Source organism: Anser anser, assembly GCF_964211835.1.
Source record: "Anser anser genome assembly, chromosome: 16".
Classification (NCBI taxonomy): Eukaryota; Metazoa; Chordata; class Aves; order Anseriformes; family Anatidae; genus Anser; species Anser anser.
In genome coordinates this window covers 3845783-3862941 of record NC_139737.1, presented here as the reverse complement: position 1 = coordinate 3862941, position 17159 = coordinate 3845783, and the positions used below count along the sequence as shown (strand labels likewise).

Sequence of the window (17159 nt, the reverse complement as noted above, 5' to 3'; positions counted from 1 at the left end):
GCGTAGGCGGGCGGCGCTGCGCACTCAGCGTAGGCGGCCCCAACCTGGCGCTGCGCACTCGGCGTAGGCGCAGCGCCCGCCCCCGTTTCCCCCGCTCTCCCGCACTTGGCGTAGCCGCCGGCCGCTCTACGCAGTTGACGCAGCGCGGCAGCAGGAGGCCGGCAGCAGCCGCCCGGCTGCGGCAGGGAGCCCGGCGGCTGGGCCGCACCATGAGGGAGCGGCTGGCGGGGGTGAGCCGGCGGCCGCCGCTCGGGCCCGTTTCGGCGGCCTCCCCAAATCCCCATCGCCGCGTCCTCGCCGAGAGCCTCCGGTACCGGCTGTGGGCTCGGGGCGGGGCGGAGCGGCCGGGGGAGAGGAGCCCGACGGTGTTTTCCCGTTGCGGAGCGTACCATCGGCTTTGTCTCCCCCCGCCGCGCACTGCGGCTCCCCTCGCCGGGTAATAACAACATTATCGCAGCCCGCCCGGCATGCGATAGGCACTTAGTGCACCCCAGCATGTCGGTCGCCTTTGCTTCTGCTCGCCCGAGGGGCAAAGGGGAGGTCACCCAGCAAACTATCCAGAAGGTAAAAAAAAAAAAAAAAAATTAAAAATCAAAAATAAAATTAAAAAAAATAATAAAATTTAAAAAAAAATAAGCATGCTTGTGGTACAGGCAGTTTTCTGCAGGATCCCGGGGAAGGCTCCTTCATGGAGGTGCTGCTGAGGTGGGCAGGAGGAGGAGGAGGAGGAGGAGGAACAAAGCCGAGGTGCGGGGATGGCTGCGGGGGGGCGCGGGGCAGGGGCGGGAGGCGCCTCGCCCGCTGCCGGGAGAGGGGGGGCAGGCGGCCGTGAGGTGCTGCCGGGCATCCGCTGTGCGTGACGGGGTTCTGGGGGTCTGCCGGCCAAAGACGGGGGGAAAAAGGGAAAATGAGTGAAAATAGGGAATTTGCGAGGGGGTTCCTTTGTATCTGGCTGCGGGATTTTGGTCGCGGAGGAGGCAGAGGGAGCAGCGGGCGCTGGCGGTTCCACCTGCTGTTATTTGTGCTGTGGGCATCGGGGTTCGGTGACAAAGGTCTTAAAGATTCCCTCAGGGAATGAGGTCCCCACGCGGGTCTGGTGCAGAAGCCGAAGCAGAGGGCTGGGAGGTATTGTTCCCCCCTGTCACAGGGGATGCGCGCACCCGCCCGGCCCCTCCGTTCCTCCGCAGGAGGCAAAACTGCGTGACGAGGGGGCTGGAAATGCCGATAAAGCCCGGGCACGCTCTGCTCCGACCGCTGCTTGGCTCCCGGGCTCGCTGCGAGCGCTGCCCGCCGTGAGGTGCCGCCGGGGGTCGGGCTGGGGGCCGGGGGGTTGGCGGGTTGTGGCCGGCGGGGAAGGGTCACTGAGGGAACTCAGCGGCGGGGGGGTTTGGGCCATTGCCTGGTGCCGCTTGGGGACTTCGAGGGAAAAACCGTCGTTGGAGGACTGTGACAGAACAGATGTAGAGGCAGAACAGCTGCTGTAAGAGGTGGAGGTGTGACGGAAATCTCAGGACGCTGTTCGGGAACGAATCCCACGTTGCGCAGCTCTTGCAGCACGCGTAGTATTGTGGGCCGATTAATTTTAAATAATAAAATATCCCCGTGGCTAAGCTTTCCTCTAAAACTCCAAATTGGATGAGGTTAGGGCAGAATTTCATAATTCAGATGGTTTTTACTTAAAAACACCACCATATCCATAAGCAAAGGGCAGCCGAACTGTCCTCATTTCAATTTTCAAGCACTTTCCTTCTTTTCATATCCATAAACTTTATGGAGGCTCCAAAGTGTTATTTCTTTACAAATAACATCCAAAACCGTTTCCCGTCACAGGTAGGTTTGTTGGCACGTTCCTTCAGGGCTGCTCACCGGTGTTGTCGGGCGGTTTTCAGTGATTTTCCTTTTGCGAAGCAGTGGTGCTGAGCGAGAGGCTTGCAGGCACAGTCACCAAATGGGCTTTGCAGTCAAGTACAAGAAGTGGGGCAGTCCGAGAGGGAACAGATGCTGGGCTACAAACTCATTAAAATTCCTATTAAAGTGGGTTTTTTTAGAACATACCAATTTTGTTGAGAAACAACGTTATTCTTATTTGCATTTGTAATATATAAGCTGCTTATTTTTATTTGTTAACTCAATTTTAATAGTCCGTTAAAGCTTTTATTATTCAAGTACACGCTATCATCCTAAAATAAATCATGCGGAGGAAGTTAGAGCTTTTGTCAACACAGCAGTGATGATGATGCTTTAAAATGATTCACCAAATAGCATTTTTAGGGCAGTGAACTATAATTTCTTGTGTGCAGCAGAGATCAGAACTCAGTTCTTTTTTCCTAGGAAGTTAGGAAAAGGATTATTCCTGTTTCCTTTTCTCAGTAAGCAAAATGTTCTTCAGCTAATTGTGGAAGAATAATAACCCTTTTCTGACAAAGGTATCTGTGGTATTGCTTGGACTCTTGGTGTGGAATACATACCTTCACTGAACGTGAAAATGTTTTTGCCAGTGAAAGTTGATAAGGACAGTGTTAAATACTTCACTAATTCTGCATTCAGCATTTCCATTGGCACCAGTGAAAATTCTGTACAATGAATACAGACAGCGAAACAAGGAGCTGTGCTGTGAGTCAGGCAGGAGTATTTTCTCTTAAGGTTACCTGCTGCTCCCAGGCTGCATGTGTGCTGGAGGAGCAGGGCTTCGTCTGACACAATTCCGACGTTCCCCGCCAGGGCTGAGGACACCATCCAGCCATCCTGCTGGTCCTCAGCCCCTCACCGGCTTGGGTGACAAGGTCGCTGCAGGTGCCATCCAACCAGTGGTGGATAGGGGCGTCTAGAGAAGTTCTGGCCAACTTGTAAGTCCCAAGCAAGGAGCAGGACGAGCCGAGCTCTGCAAGGGGGTGACTGGCCAGACCAAGCGCAAAGAAAAGACTCTCCTGCTCATTTTCCTATAATCTAGCCTTCTGCATCTAAATGGGTCAGGAACTTGTTCTGATCAGAGCATACACCCACACAGATTAATTCATATTTAGCTAGTATTAAAGATGTTATACTTTTCTGATGAGTTCTTACGTCCTGATGCCCAAGTTCAAAGGCCCAACCTTGCAAGCACTTAATAGCAGTGGAACCCACAAATTGCATTATGTAGTGAGTTTTTTCACAGAGGCAATTATAAATTCATAAATGCTGTTGTTATTTTTCCATTCATTCACCTGTAGAACGCTTGCTCCATTCCCAAGAAAGCAATGGGGAAGAGGTAAACTATTATCTTTGAAATTCTGAAACAAGCAAAAGGATATTTTAATTTTTTTACTGCGTAGTAAGTTCATTAATTAAATGACAGGTGGCATTTTGCCCAGCAGCCCTGATTTTTTTGAAATAATTCAGTGAGTAGATTTTACTGAATGAAGCTAAGTTAGCAGCCACCGATACATGCAAATTAACTGGAATATAGTTACTCTGTATTTTCATTTGAAGTCCTCCCTGTATTTCAGCGGAACTACCGCAAAGGACATACTGGGATGTAATTTTCCTGAATGTGGTTTCAGTGGATCCAGCCTTGCAAATTTTATATTTTGTCAAAGTTCAAAAGTCTGCAGGCACAAGTTCTATGCAGGAAAACAAGTAGGTTTAAGTTGTTTGAAAGTATGTCTCCTATTTGAAAATAAGAGTCTGGAGTTTTTCAAAGGGCTGGGTGATACTTTAGAATGAGGGAGACGCGTTTCATAGGGAAAGTGATTTCCTTCTTCAGCATAAAATCTATCTGGCATTTAAGGAGCAAAAAAGGTAAGTCCATTAATTCTTCTCTGTTGGGTATTTCAGCTAACTCATTTGAAGATAACTTCATAAAGGAACGATTTGAAAAGCGCTTTGTAATATCCCAAAGTAGAAGTAGTAGTGCACAAAACACAATCCATGGTGAAGGAGGGTGAATGTGGAATGTCAAAACCACGGGACTTCAATCTGATTCTCGTAGTAACGTGTTTTGATCGTGTTTCTTTTATGCAGATGCTAGATGAAAACCACCACCTAATACAATGTATTATGGATTACCAGAGCAAGGGGAAAACTGCAGAATGTACTCAGTGAGTATTACAAGTTTTGGGGTATGTCAGAGAGTTTGGGTGTACTTTTTCTCAAGAACAGTACTGTGAACAGCTCTGCTTACTGGCCACTGAGAAAATACCTGGACTATTTCCTATTTAGGTTCACTTGTATTAAGAAACGTAGATTGTTCTTGAGACAGAGGTTTTGGTGTTTTTGTTTTTTTTTTCCTCCAAAATATTCAAGAATTTATTATTTTGAATATTTTTAACAGATCATTTATTAAAATAATTATAGAGGATTACAAACCTGGTGATACAGGACCACTTGCTTTATGCAGACTCATTAAATATGAGTAGAATCGGGTATAACATAGATTCATCAGAAAGTAATAAAATGTTAAGGATCACTAGTGGTTATCTATGGCTAAAACAATATGCATATAGACATACCAGTTTGTTTTACTTACTATTCCTAATCTTGAAAGTAAAATGCTTTTATAAACTTTATGGGTTAAGTCTCAGTCAGGAAGAATAGCCAATCTGCCCCATGAAAGGTCAAGTTACGGGGCCAAACCCAAAAGAGCTGTACTTTCCAAAAAATTGTCTAAATGAGTTTATGATTCAGTTCTTGATGAATTCAACATACAAGGTTTGAATTATTTTAATAATGCATGCACTGCCTGCTTGGAAATTAATCCATTGAAGATTTTGAGCAGTGAAGGTCAGCACTGAATGCTTCTGCAAAGAAGGCAGTACTACGGGAGTATGTGCACGTTTGGGAGGAGGCTGCCAAGTTCCATGCTCTTTGTATTCATATCACCATCCTGGTTTTATTTTTGCCACTTTTACTGCTTTCCATACATTTTCCCCTTATCAGAAGAAAAGTCATGCTAAAAAAGTATTTTCTCTTGCCTTGTTATAGAACCCTCCATGTCTGGCTCTTCACTTTGCTCAGTGGTGCAGCTGTAGTTTGCTTTTGGATGCTCTCCTGTTCTTCCTTACGAGCTTTTCCAGTTCATCGAGAACTGTGAAGAAGCATACATGGTTCTGGTGGTGCTTACTTGAGTAAACACTCCAGTTAAAGCACTCTTAAAAAAATCTTTTTCTTATCTTGCTGGAAAGGCAAACAGGTTTTGGTTTTTGGAGTTTCATTACTACTAGGACGCTGGTTAAAGAGAGGAAGAAGCTGTGGCTAACTGTTAGAGCAGCTGACCCAGTGTCAGTACTCAAAGAAATCCTGAGATTCCAGCTTTACAGTTCACTCAAAGTGCTTTCAAAAATCTGCGTACTTTGCTTCCCCCTTTCCCCAGGTTCACCCATTTGTAAGTTGGGTGTCAAACCCACTGCTGAAAAGCATGGCAGCACAGAAATAGGTCAGTACTATTGCTATTTATTAAGACTGATGTAAAGTGGGCTAATGTAACTTCACTAGCCATTTGTAAAGAGAAAAGAAAAAAGAAAAAAAAGGTTGTAATTTTCTGTATTGTTAACCCTTTCCAAATAAGCTTTACTCCTTATTCTGTAGATACCAACAAATCTTGCACAGAAACCTCGTTTACTTGGCAACAATAGCAGATTCTAACCAGAATATGCAGTCCTTGCTTCCTGCTGTAAGTACCAGTGCTACCATCAGAAACATTTACAGTGCCAGAGGGAAGTGTTCATTCATACTGTTACTGATCACTGTCAGGAAACCATTTTTTAGTAATTTTCCAGCAAAAAGTTTTGAAGTGGTCATAGAGACCACTAAACAAAAGTTACTGTATTTGAATCGCATTCTTCGGGATGTTAGTGTTAATATCTGGCTCTGTGGCCTAAGTTCTATATCCTATAAATGCTGCAACGTCACAGATCTGAACAGAATCCATTTGTTCCAGATTTCTTATTCTTTAATTATTCTTATTGTATTCTTTACGCAGGAAAAAAAAAAGCCACTGTTTTATATCAAAAATCACATTCAGCATTTGGGCATTGGTTTGTTTTTAAACGTTGTGTTATTCTTGCTAAAGTGATTGATTTTGGAAGCATCCCACCTAACACAAAACACAAAATAGCTTTATGCTTGACAAGGGTCAATTTGTCAACGCTCTTCTGTATAGTCTCTGCTAACGCATATACCCTCAGCAGTTACTTTCAGACCAGCACAAAATGAAATTCACGTTAGTGCAGAAGAATAGGCACAGAAGCCAGGCTCTATTATAAGCCCAATTTTGAGATCTTCGCTGTGCTGCCTGCTGGCTTCCCTGTGTCATGCTGAATGTCATTTGCACACCCTAGTCAAAAGAAAAAAGGTTTACTCAAGCAAGCCTAAAAAGTGAGGAAAGCACGCATTTAGTTGAGGCAGCTTTTAGTCATAGTCAGGCTAATTTGGGGGGTTATTATTTTTCTAAATAAAACCTAACCAAAAATTTGCTTCTCCTCCTTGTTATTTGCAGCCTCCAACGCAAAACATAAACTTGGGCCCAGGAGGAATGACTCAGAGTGCATCCAACCAATCTCTCCATTCACAGAGCAATCTCAGTGATGCAATTGGGACGGGCCTTCCTCCTTCCTCCCTCATGCAGAGTCAGATTAGCAATGGTGAGCCTTGGTCCCCTTTGTGCTGCTTTGCTGTTGCTTGGCAACAAAATCATTAATGCAGAATATACTTAGAGAGCTGTAAAAGACCTCTCCTAACTCACCTTTCAGGCATATGGAGATTTCAGGCACATGCTGAAATCATCACAAAATGGCTACAGTCGGTAATGATGTTGGGTTCTGCAAGGACTCCAGGCTGCTCAGTATTTCTGTAGGGGAAATTTAAAAAAAAATGTTTGTATTAAAAAAATGTGTAATGAAAATCACCAAGTAAAGATGCCTCCAAGTTTTTAGTTAGAAAAATTATATATTGCAGTATTTTTCTCTTGAAGGCGGTGGGGGCTGGCCAGGGTAAAACGAGATTGCTCGTGTAACTGACTGCACAACCAAGCCTTTAGATTGCAAAGGCTTTCTAGGAGAAATGCCTTTTTAAAAATAAAATGGTGTTATGTCAGTCTTTGTCCTCTGCAGAATCTTGCAGGGATCGAACTACGTAGCCAAAGAGTTTGCACAGACATTTTATATGGATAAGATAAATATACAACTTTATCTATTTGTTTCTTTTGTTCTCACAACTGAAAAGAAACTCACTGAAAGATTTTTTTTTTTTACTTTGTGCATTTTATAGTATGAATAATCTGTTTATTTATTTTGTATTTAATGATTATTTAGTTAGCTCTTGTTTATGTTGGTCTTTCCCAAAGTGACAGAGAGAGAAAAACAGTTTCTATAAATAGAAATATGTGACTGTAAAATCACAGACCTTGGCAGGGGGACTCAAGAGCAGATGCAAACCATGAAATTACTTTGGACTTTCAAAAAATCTGTTTGTGGTCAAGCTGATGGTACCTTTTAAACTAATGGATGAGGTATCTACTTTAAACAGTTCCAGCTGTAAAAGGGGCTTATTAACTTTATCTGAGCCTTCTTTCTGAAGGATTTATTAACTAGTACGAGTATTAGAATAAATCAGTCAAAACATCATTTTGTTTTTTGCTGTGTGACATATCACTCCATGTATAGATAGACTGAGAAATTATTTAACGTTTGTCAACAGTTAGTGGACAACGTTTTTTGCAAGTTAGGAGTAAGTATGCACAAACAGTTATGGATACGTGGGCTCTAGGACTTGTAAAAAATTTCCATCTAGTGGAGATGAAAGTGTGTAATGAACAGGTAGAACATGTAGCAGTATGTGTATCTCTGGTTCTGCTGATTTCAGTAGGCCTAGATCTGTTCATCTCCTGTTAAAAATGCTGCTTGCTTCTCTCCATCAGAGGAAAACATAAAAATCAACAGCAATTTTTCTCATTTTGATGTCTATAAATATTATTAAGAGCAATTAATCAGGTTTGCACTAAGAGAATTAGATACATTTTTCAGAGGCTGGAGATACGCTTAATAACTGAATTGAAATATCGTTATTTAAACATTACAACACAATTCTGTCTCTTCTAGGGATTCTGCATGTCTTCCATCCTATCTAAATTAATTTACATAGACAGCAATACGCAGTTGAGTTTAGATAGACAATACATGCTATCGCAATTTTTGTAGTAAGAATACCCAGTGAAAACAACTTTCCAAAACTCGTTCATAAAAGTATTTACAGCAACTAACAGCAAAAACCAGGACCAGTTTTCCCCGGTGTTAGTTATCCAACAGCAACACAATTTTTTAAAAAATAAGCCTACTGCCAGGTAAGGAGGATGATACTCACAATATCAGGATACAATTGGAGCAGCCTGATGGGATATCGGACAGGGAGTGTTGCAACAATAGTGATGATGATTATGGACTTGGAAGATTTATCTTCTGAAAGTCTGAGGTTCTTCCAGGCAAACTTCAGGAAAGGGGAGAGGAAGGTCTGTCCTCTTGGCATTCGGAGGGAAGGGTCCCTCAGTGCTTCCTAAGCCTCGGCCAAGGTTAACTGGTTATAGGGGAACTGCCTGAATGCAGCAATGTGCAAGGAGCTGCTGCTGTGCCCCCCATCGTCACCATTTGTGTGAATGGGGAAGATGAGTTGGCAGCAGGACAGGAGGAAGGAAAGAACAAATTTCAGGAGGCTGGGATGTTACCAGAGTGCGTGTGTTTTCTGAAGAATTTGAAATTACTGGCATTTGTTCATTCTGCTGCCTGCAAGATCTGCGGCAGCCCGTGAAGAACTGGCTGTAGGCTGGTGCTGCTGATGTTTTTCTTCTTGTCTGCAATTCTGTATACCTAGATTTGGCAGCCAGGAAGAGGAAGATCACACTAATTTTGCACGAGGCAATTTTAATTTGTCTGTAGATACCAGGGAATTTTAATAATGAGGATTTTTTTCATTTTGTTTTGCCTTATCATATTTTAGAAAGGCCGCGAGGGCTTTAATGCTCACTGTACATTGCCAATAATAGCACAGATTTTCTTGTTGCTCTCTTTAATTTTTCTAGGTCCTAATCACGTGTCTATGCAGCAGTCAGGCCAGAACACTATGCCCACAACCTCTCTGAGTATGACTGTCAGCAGTCATGGAACTGGGCCTGGTTATAGCCATACAGTGCCTGCATCTCAGAATGTGCCAATGCAAGGCCAGGGGTCAATAGGCAATTATGTCTCTCGAACAAACATCAACATGCAGTCTAATCCAGGTAAACTCCCTCTTCCTCCTTCTGGGCCAACTTGACTTTTCAGTGACCTCAGAGGTTTACCACACGCGAATGTGTTCTGTAAATATTTTCTGTAGACAGGGGCAAACATGCAAGAGGAAAAGCTTTAAGATGTCTCTGAATTTTAAGGTGTCAGGCACCAGAGGAAGTGAGAACAGTTTCAGACTTGCCTCAACTTCCATTGACTTGCCGTGGTTAACAATGAGTTGTGGAAAAGAGGATTAGTTAGCTAAAGGTGCAGCGGCGCTATCCAGTAGGCCCTGGCGGCAAATCTCACGCCTGTGGGAGGGCTCGGAAAAGCACCTTTGGCCTAGCTGAAAGGGCCTGCCAGCCAAAGAGTATTGCACATTTACCATTTTTATGTTACTACCACATTTTTTATGCATAGAGAGGCTAGCAGACAACTCAGAAGTTATCTCTTGACTTGTAAAAATGATTGCTACTGAGTATTGAATGGGATGTCCAATGCTTGTTCTTTCAGACAATGTGAAATGTAGGGAGCAAGTAAATCCTGGAATGTCAGTTTATTTAATCTGTATGATCATCAGGTATGTAATAAGATCGAAGTAGAAGAAAGAATTGACTAGAAAACAAATGCAGCAATGAATGAATGAGTCAGGAGTGAGGAACAAATATCAGTTCTTTCTTTAATCCTACTGTAATAATGATTCCATTCTTTTAATTAAGGTAATAATTATCAAGGTTAGATGTATTTTTAAATGTGTGACTGAAACAAATGGCAAGAACTAACCACGTAAAGAACATCCTTTTCTGACTACAGTGCAGAAGAGTTAAATGCATGTAGTAGGAAAACATCTCCCCCTATGGAAAAATCACAGAATGATCAGGTTGTGAGTTAGTTGAAGGTTTTAACTTGATTCCAAAGAAATTAGGGAGAGAACGGTCGTATCCTTTTATAAAATGGTATTTTCCATGCACGTTGTAGTCTCCATGATGCACCAGCAAGCAGCAACGTCGCATTACAACTCGGCGCAAGGAGGGAGCCAACACTACCAGGGCCAGTCCTCCATTGCCATGATGAGCCAGAGCAACCAGGGCAACAGTATGATGGGGCAGCGACCGATGGGCCCCTACAGGGCTTCACAGCAAGGTAAAGCCTACCAGTAGCTTATTAATATAATTACCAGTAGGTTGATGATGTTCCGCCCATTGTGTAGGGCAGGTAAGTCACCAAGATTTCCAAGCCACTTTTATGAATAGAGAACCCATCTGGGAAGGCAGGAAATCTGAAATGCTGGAAGTACCGTGACAGCCAGAACTTTAATCTCTTTTCAAGTGTATTTTTTTAATTATTTCAGGTGTTTAGAAATAATTCTGTCTAGAAGAGATCATATATCTCTAAAGAAAAGAAGAAAAGTTTGATATACAGCTCACTGAAGTCATTGGAAACCTTTTTGTTTCTTTCAAATGGTATTGGATCAGCCGTAAAATGGCAGAGTTAACAAGGAACACATTTCTGCAAACAAGATATAGTTTGCCAGCAATTAATAAGAAAAATTAGGCCAAAGCAAGGAAAATTCCAGAGGATAGCCACCATGTTCTAACACCTCTGGAAAAACTTCAGAGAGGTAATAAAAATGCTAGACTGATTCTAATATAAAATGAATTTTGCTAAGAAATAAATGAATACATTAATTGTAATATATTTGATTCTAACTGTGTTCTTGAGCATGGCATACATTCCTGTGCTTTCTAATAACTCAGATTAGTAGATGAATTGTAGCCTTTTCTTTCGGTATTGACACCCAAGTGAGTGGTTTTAGGACATGTTGCTGACACTTGCATAATTTCAGTTTCAACTAGCTTTTTTTCTGAAAATGCAAAGTTATTTCCTTTTTTCCAGTGAGCAAAGCATCTTTGAAGCTGCTCTGAACGTACATAGCCTGCTTACTTTTCCAGATGAAAACATTGTTTTCTTAAAAAAGAAATAAGATAATAAAAAACATCCCCTAAGAGTCCACGGGCTCAGTGTGCTCTCTCTTGCCTTTGCCTTGCAGGTTCCTCACAGCAGTACATGGGTCAGGAAGAATATTACAGCGAACAGTACAGTCATGGACAAGGCTCATCAGAACCTATGAATCAGCAATATTATCCAGATGGTAATTCCTCTAAGCTCTGGTCACTGTAATACTGGTAAAGCATAGACTGGCATGACTGCCACATCCAAGGACGTGGCAAACACATTAAGATTTGTTTCCAGTTTAAGTGCTAGAAAATTTTAATCCCGCTGCATGGGAGCCTGCATACCCACACTTCAGAAAGAGCATGAAGCCAAGTTGGGACTCGTATATCCTAGTGATTTCCCTGAGGGTGTGACTTTCCTTGCCACATATTCAGACTTTCTCTTAGCCTCATCTTTGTGCATAAGCAACTTCATAATATATGGAGTCAACAATGTATAGGAAGCTATATTAATAATGTATGTGATACATCTTTGCAATTTCTTATAGGACATGGTGATTATGCCTATCAGCAGTCATCCTATACAGAGCAGAGCTATGACAGGTCATTTGATGACTCTACACAGCACTATTATGAAGGAGGTAGGAAAATACATTGGTAATTTTCATAAACCAAAGCTCTGTTCCCCTAAAATACTGACCGAGGATACAACATCCTTATCAAAATATAAAACGTGACTTGCAGTGTCTGCATTACAAAGCTGCTATTTAGTGTCCAGAAAATAGAATTCAGCCATGTATAGCATTTTTGTACCAATACCATATCAGACTGTATCCACAGTATCATGTCAGTAATGGTATGGTGAGGTAGTTATGCTGTGCAGCCTTGTGGGATCACTAATAACTTGTGCATAGCCTGATATTCATTAGAAAAATGATCCTCAGGCATAGCTGAGCCTGGTGGAATTATTGCTATGGATAGTGAACCTTTTTTTCAGTGAGCGAATAAACTTCCTGGATGTGCTCCACTCTTATAAAACTGTTTAATGAACATTTTATAGAATGCAAATAAAAGTGCCTATATTAAAGTAAGAGGTTATGCTTACTAAGGTAAACTAATGTGCTGCAGTTAGAAATGGGGTTCAGAGCTAGAAAAAAATGGCAGCTGTAAATGAAAATTTACCTGGAGTGAGAAAGCCTACTGGTTTATTCCAGGACCAACTTTTTTGGTCTTATTTAATTCACCTTACAAATTGTGAAAAACAACGTGCTAAATGAAACTAATCCTTGAAAATCACCAATATTTTGAGTCTGTAGTTCTACCACTACAAAACTCTGTACAGCAGTACATCAGTACATTCAGTGATGCTATTAAGGCATCTGACCTGTAAATTAACTGTAAAAATATTAACTTTATTATGATACAGCGGGGTGGCAATTTGGAAAAGCAATGTCCTCCATATAGTCTCCATTCATTTTGTTATTTCAGGATACCGCAAATGGAATTTCCATTGTAGACGTTTTTAAAAACATCAGTAACGACTAAATGTGTTGTCTTTCTGGGTTGTATGAATAAACATCATTATCTGGAACAGAATACAGTGGAAGGGCTTCCTGAAAAAACAGCTATTTACCCTGGCACCCTTATCTTTGTAGCTCTGACTCTTTCTTCTCTGAAACTCTCCTGGAGTAAAACAAATCCTGGTGGAACAGGTTGCTTGTTTAATGATGTGTATAAACAACTCTCTCCCATTCAAATATCCTAAAAGTCACTAGAGAAATAAACTCATCGTGATTGGCAAAATGCAAACATCTGTTTCCAAAAAGAGTACTTGTCTATGAGTTCCACACCAGGGCTCCTCACTCCTTTATTTTCTTTATGATTAGCATGTACGTTGAAATACCTGCTTCATCCGTAACCAAACTATTCCACTTTTTCCCTCTTTAGGAAATTCTCAGTACAGCCAGCAGCAGGCAGGATACCAACAGGGAGCTGCACAACAGCAAACATATTCCCAGCAGCAATACCCGAATCAACAAAGTTACCCAGGACAACAGCAAGGATATGGTAAGGAAACTGTCACTGACCAGTCAAGTGTTTGCAATACTTCAACCCGATGTCTCCATTCCTAATCTAAAATATGGTGTAAACTATTTTATTGATTAACCTTGGACATCCACATACTATAAATAGCCAAATAGCATAGCATGAAAAGGAATTCTGGGCAGTAACATCATTAGTAGAGCACTGCATTTCATACTGTTGTTAGCATTCTGAGTCCTCTCTTGTGATAAATTGAGAAAATTACCCAGTACACACGCCTCATGTTGACTTCCTGACAAGCACTGGTAGGAGGTCACTGTATGCATTCTCAGGCCTCCTACACATCAAATGGTTCTGCAGCTGGCATAAAAAATAACATAAACAATCCAGAGAATCACTACTCCCTCAATTAGGTTTCTTGCAATGTCATATTAATCCTTGGTAGACTTGGAACTGAGGTGAAAAGAAAAACGTGGAAGTGATTTGAACATGCAGCTAACGCTGGCACAGGGCTTTGGAACCATTCTGGTCACCAGGAGCAGTGCTCCCCATCGTCATCAAATTAAGTCTGATGGCTGCCTTTGAGTTCTCTGGACAGCTGCATGCATCCGAGTCTCTGAAAGTGAGTAACCATTTCAGGTTATTCAGCACATTTCAGGTTATTCAGCACAAAAACGGGCTGGAGATATTGAGAATACTCTGAATACTAGCTTCAAGGCAAAGGATTTCTATTAAACCCAAAATTCAGTTTTTAATGTTAACATTTGGATTCCTCTTTCTAAAGATGCAGAATTTGCTAATGTTTCTCAGGTTCCTTAAGTTTGACACTCTGGACAGCTGCAGTACTCTGCTCCTGTTCTGTTTTTGCAGGGGGAAGTTGTGGCTGGGAGCTTATTGATGCTTCTCAAAACCGTAGATTCAGGGTAACGTTTTGGAAGACCAGAGAAATACAGGATTTCCCAGAGGGATGTAGAACCAGCTTGGGGAAGTCTAGGCAAAATCTACTCACAGTTCATACTTGCAAAGCTTACTTTATTACCATCACATTTTACATTTTGTTAACCATAAGAACTCCCCCTAGCAAATCAAGCCTTATTAATAGATTTCATTGTCTTCTCAGGTCCTGCACAAGGAGCATCTTCACAGTACTCCAGCTACCAACAGGGACAGGGGCAGCAATATGGAAGTTACAGAGCTTCTCAGACAGGACCATCCGCTCAGCAACAGAGGCCTTATGGCTACGAGCAGGTAAATCATCTAAATCTCTGCTATAAGAAAGCAGATTTATCTACTAGCTCCTCACATCAATCTATCTGATAACTTGGTGCAGGCATATTGATGATACTTGGGTGGGTCTTTCAACATTAGTAAACCAACAGAAAATTAACTCACTGTTTGTAAACCTCTGATATGTTATTCTCCAACATTTTTATTTCTCTCTTTTTTTTTATAGGGACAATATGGAAATTATCAGCAATAAAAGAATATGATCCTGTGTCAGATTCATTTCAATAGTATATCCATCTTTTGAACTGGATGTACCGACAGTTTTGATTAATTGTAATATGTTGGTTACCCCTTAGCACAAAGCAGCGTCTGTATGTGAACAGTGTTCATTTCATGCTGGATATGAAGCAGTGCACTACTGGTAACAAGACAATGCTTTAATGGTTTGATATTTGGTGCTGTGTATAGTACTGTATGTTGATACAATGCAGAAGTTTTTAATTTCCCCCCCATTCTTGATGTTTCTAAATAGCTTTAGGATCATTTGATCACAGTTGTGCCCCGTTCTGGAAGACAGCCAGGCTGTTCGGCATTCTGGCTAAATACAAAGCCATTCAGTCATATCTCAGCCCGGGGAAGTATCCTACAGTAGGTCATTGATCGTTTTTTTAACTAAATGCATTACGGATTACCTGCCAGCTGCTGAAATCCATGGCTCTTAACTTTACTTCGTAAGAATAATGGGGAGGTTACATTCCTTATGTGAAGACAGTTTCATGCTATATGATAAAAGTAAGACTAATTGCAATTTCTGCAATACCTACGAGAGCGAACTACCCAAGTCTTATAATTCAGTAATTTCATAAATCCATGTTTTTATTGTAAACGGTACAGAAAGATGATCAAAACCTATATTCAAAGATACGTTAATCACTAGGGCCACATTTTATATATGCATATGTGTAAACTAAGATGTTTCTATTATGGAAAGAAAAATAGAAGGGAGCTCTGAGATCTGCAGTGTCAGCCTACTAGATGTCAATATTGCTTCTTATTGTGCTTAGCTGAGAAAAACATCTGGCAAAATTCCGGTTTTAAATATGCTACTCCAATTTTTATAACTTGCTTATATACATTTTCATGCCAAATTTCACAGGCAGGTGGCTGGCATCCTCCTTTATTTCTGATTCTCCCATAGCCCTTGCTCAGATTTTCCAGCAAGCATTATAACCATAAATATTGTCAATTTTACGGTTGACTGTTCTTACAGCTTACCATCACATTCATTTTTCTCTTGTACCGTGACAGAAATAGTTCATAAGAAAAAAGAAAAATCCTTTTTATTTTTTTCCCCAGAAAAGCAACTAATTTCAGCTTTAATTGTGAAACAATATACATACAGAGAGGGGAATTGTTAATGGAGTCAACCAGTGAGAAAATACCTATAGAGGGAGATTTTAGAAATATGAGCTAGTGGTATGTAAAAGCCAGTATGAACAATTGAAGTCACTTCTGTTTTTATATGTCCTTATAAAGTGTTGAATAAAGCACTTATAAAGTGCTTATATAACTGCTGAATGAAGTAACATGTCCAAACTTCTCTGTGGCAAATGGCTAGGATGATTATGGTCCATGAGCAATTTTGAATAGGAGACTAACTGAAAATTTACAATATAGAGTAAATTTACCCTATGTTGTAGGATGTTCTCCTTTCATTTGTCTAAACTGGTGTGTTTATGGGATTTTGAGTTTTGGTACTTCGTATTTTGAAAAACCAAGACCACAAGTAAAATAAAAAAAAAAACTCTCACTTCATTACTTTTTTTCCTGTAGAGGAAAATCTTTTAACTGGACAGCTAAAGATCAGTGTTGCTATCAAATGTGACAGCTATCAAATGTCCAAGCACTGCCCTTGCAACATTAACATTTTTAATAACTGATAAAACAGAAGATATTTCTGGTCAGTCGTCATTTCTCTCATCTTTCCTGCTGGTGTTTTCATACAAATAAGTACTCTCCAATATCAAGGAACGGAAAGGAAATAAGGTTGTTTTCTTTACAATATGTTAATATTACAGGTAGCCAGAAGAATGCAATATTGCTCTTTGCCAGCTTGGAAATATACCTTTTTATGTGGTTTTTGAAAGTGCTGAAATACTTTTGAGAGAATACGATCAACACTTAAAATGAAACAGCAACATTACATCAATCTGAAATGTCTTACATTAAGAACTTCTTGAATGTTGTGTATATAATGTATTTGAAAGAGCACTTTGGAAATAGTTTGTACATTTATTTCCTAATTTATACATGATTTTGGTGTTAATATTTCTAATTGTTAATAACAAAACGTTTATTTAATGTGTTGTTCATTTTTATGTGTCAATGTGGAAACAAAGTGATGCCAGCATTTTGAATTCTCCCATTAACTGTATCATTTTCTGTTTTGTAATACAGAATGCTTGACAATTGTTTAGGTTAAAAATTATCTGGAAATGAAGTTGGTGGTGCTTTTCTTACGACACAGACTTTTTGAGTGGAAACAACAAAGGGCAAGGGGAGATGCCTTGGGGTCGCACCCACTCGGTGCGCCCAGAGGTTGTCCCGACTCCAACGCTGAGGGCGATGGGTGGGTGCCTAATTAACGCCCGATTAACGATGCGTGAGGCGAGGCGAGAGGGCTGACAGGCTCAAGGGGACCCCC

General features: G+C 41.0%; 1 protein-coding gene across 3 annotated transcripts; it reads left to right on the top strand.

Annotated features, from left to right (window-relative positions):
• The first annotated feature begins 56 nt into the window (after positions 1–56).
• Positions 57–16951, top strand: SS18L1 (SS18L1 subunit of BAF chromatin remodeling complex). 3 transcript variants are annotated; one of them, XM_083801498.1, is made up of 11 exons: positions 57–564; positions 4000–4076; positions 5563–5647; positions 6473–6617; positions 9047–9244; positions 10209–10373; positions 11281–11382; positions 11734–11826; positions 13133–13252; positions 14349–14476; positions 14682–16951. In XM_083801498.1, the coding sequence occupies exons 1-11, from the start codon at positions 496–498 to the stop codon at positions 14706–14708; spliced, it is 1209 nt and encodes a 402-aa protein (XP_083657624.1). In that variant the 5' UTR covers positions 57–495; the 3' UTR covers positions 14709–16951. The 3 variants fall into 3 exon arrangements, with proteins under 3 accessions (XP_083657624.1, XP_083657626.1, XP_083657625.1); XM_083801499.1 differs by lacking the exon at positions 57–564 and adding an exon at positions 841–1297; XM_083801500.1 differs by lacking the exon at positions 9047–9244.
• Positions 16952–17159: the final 208 nt, after the last annotated feature.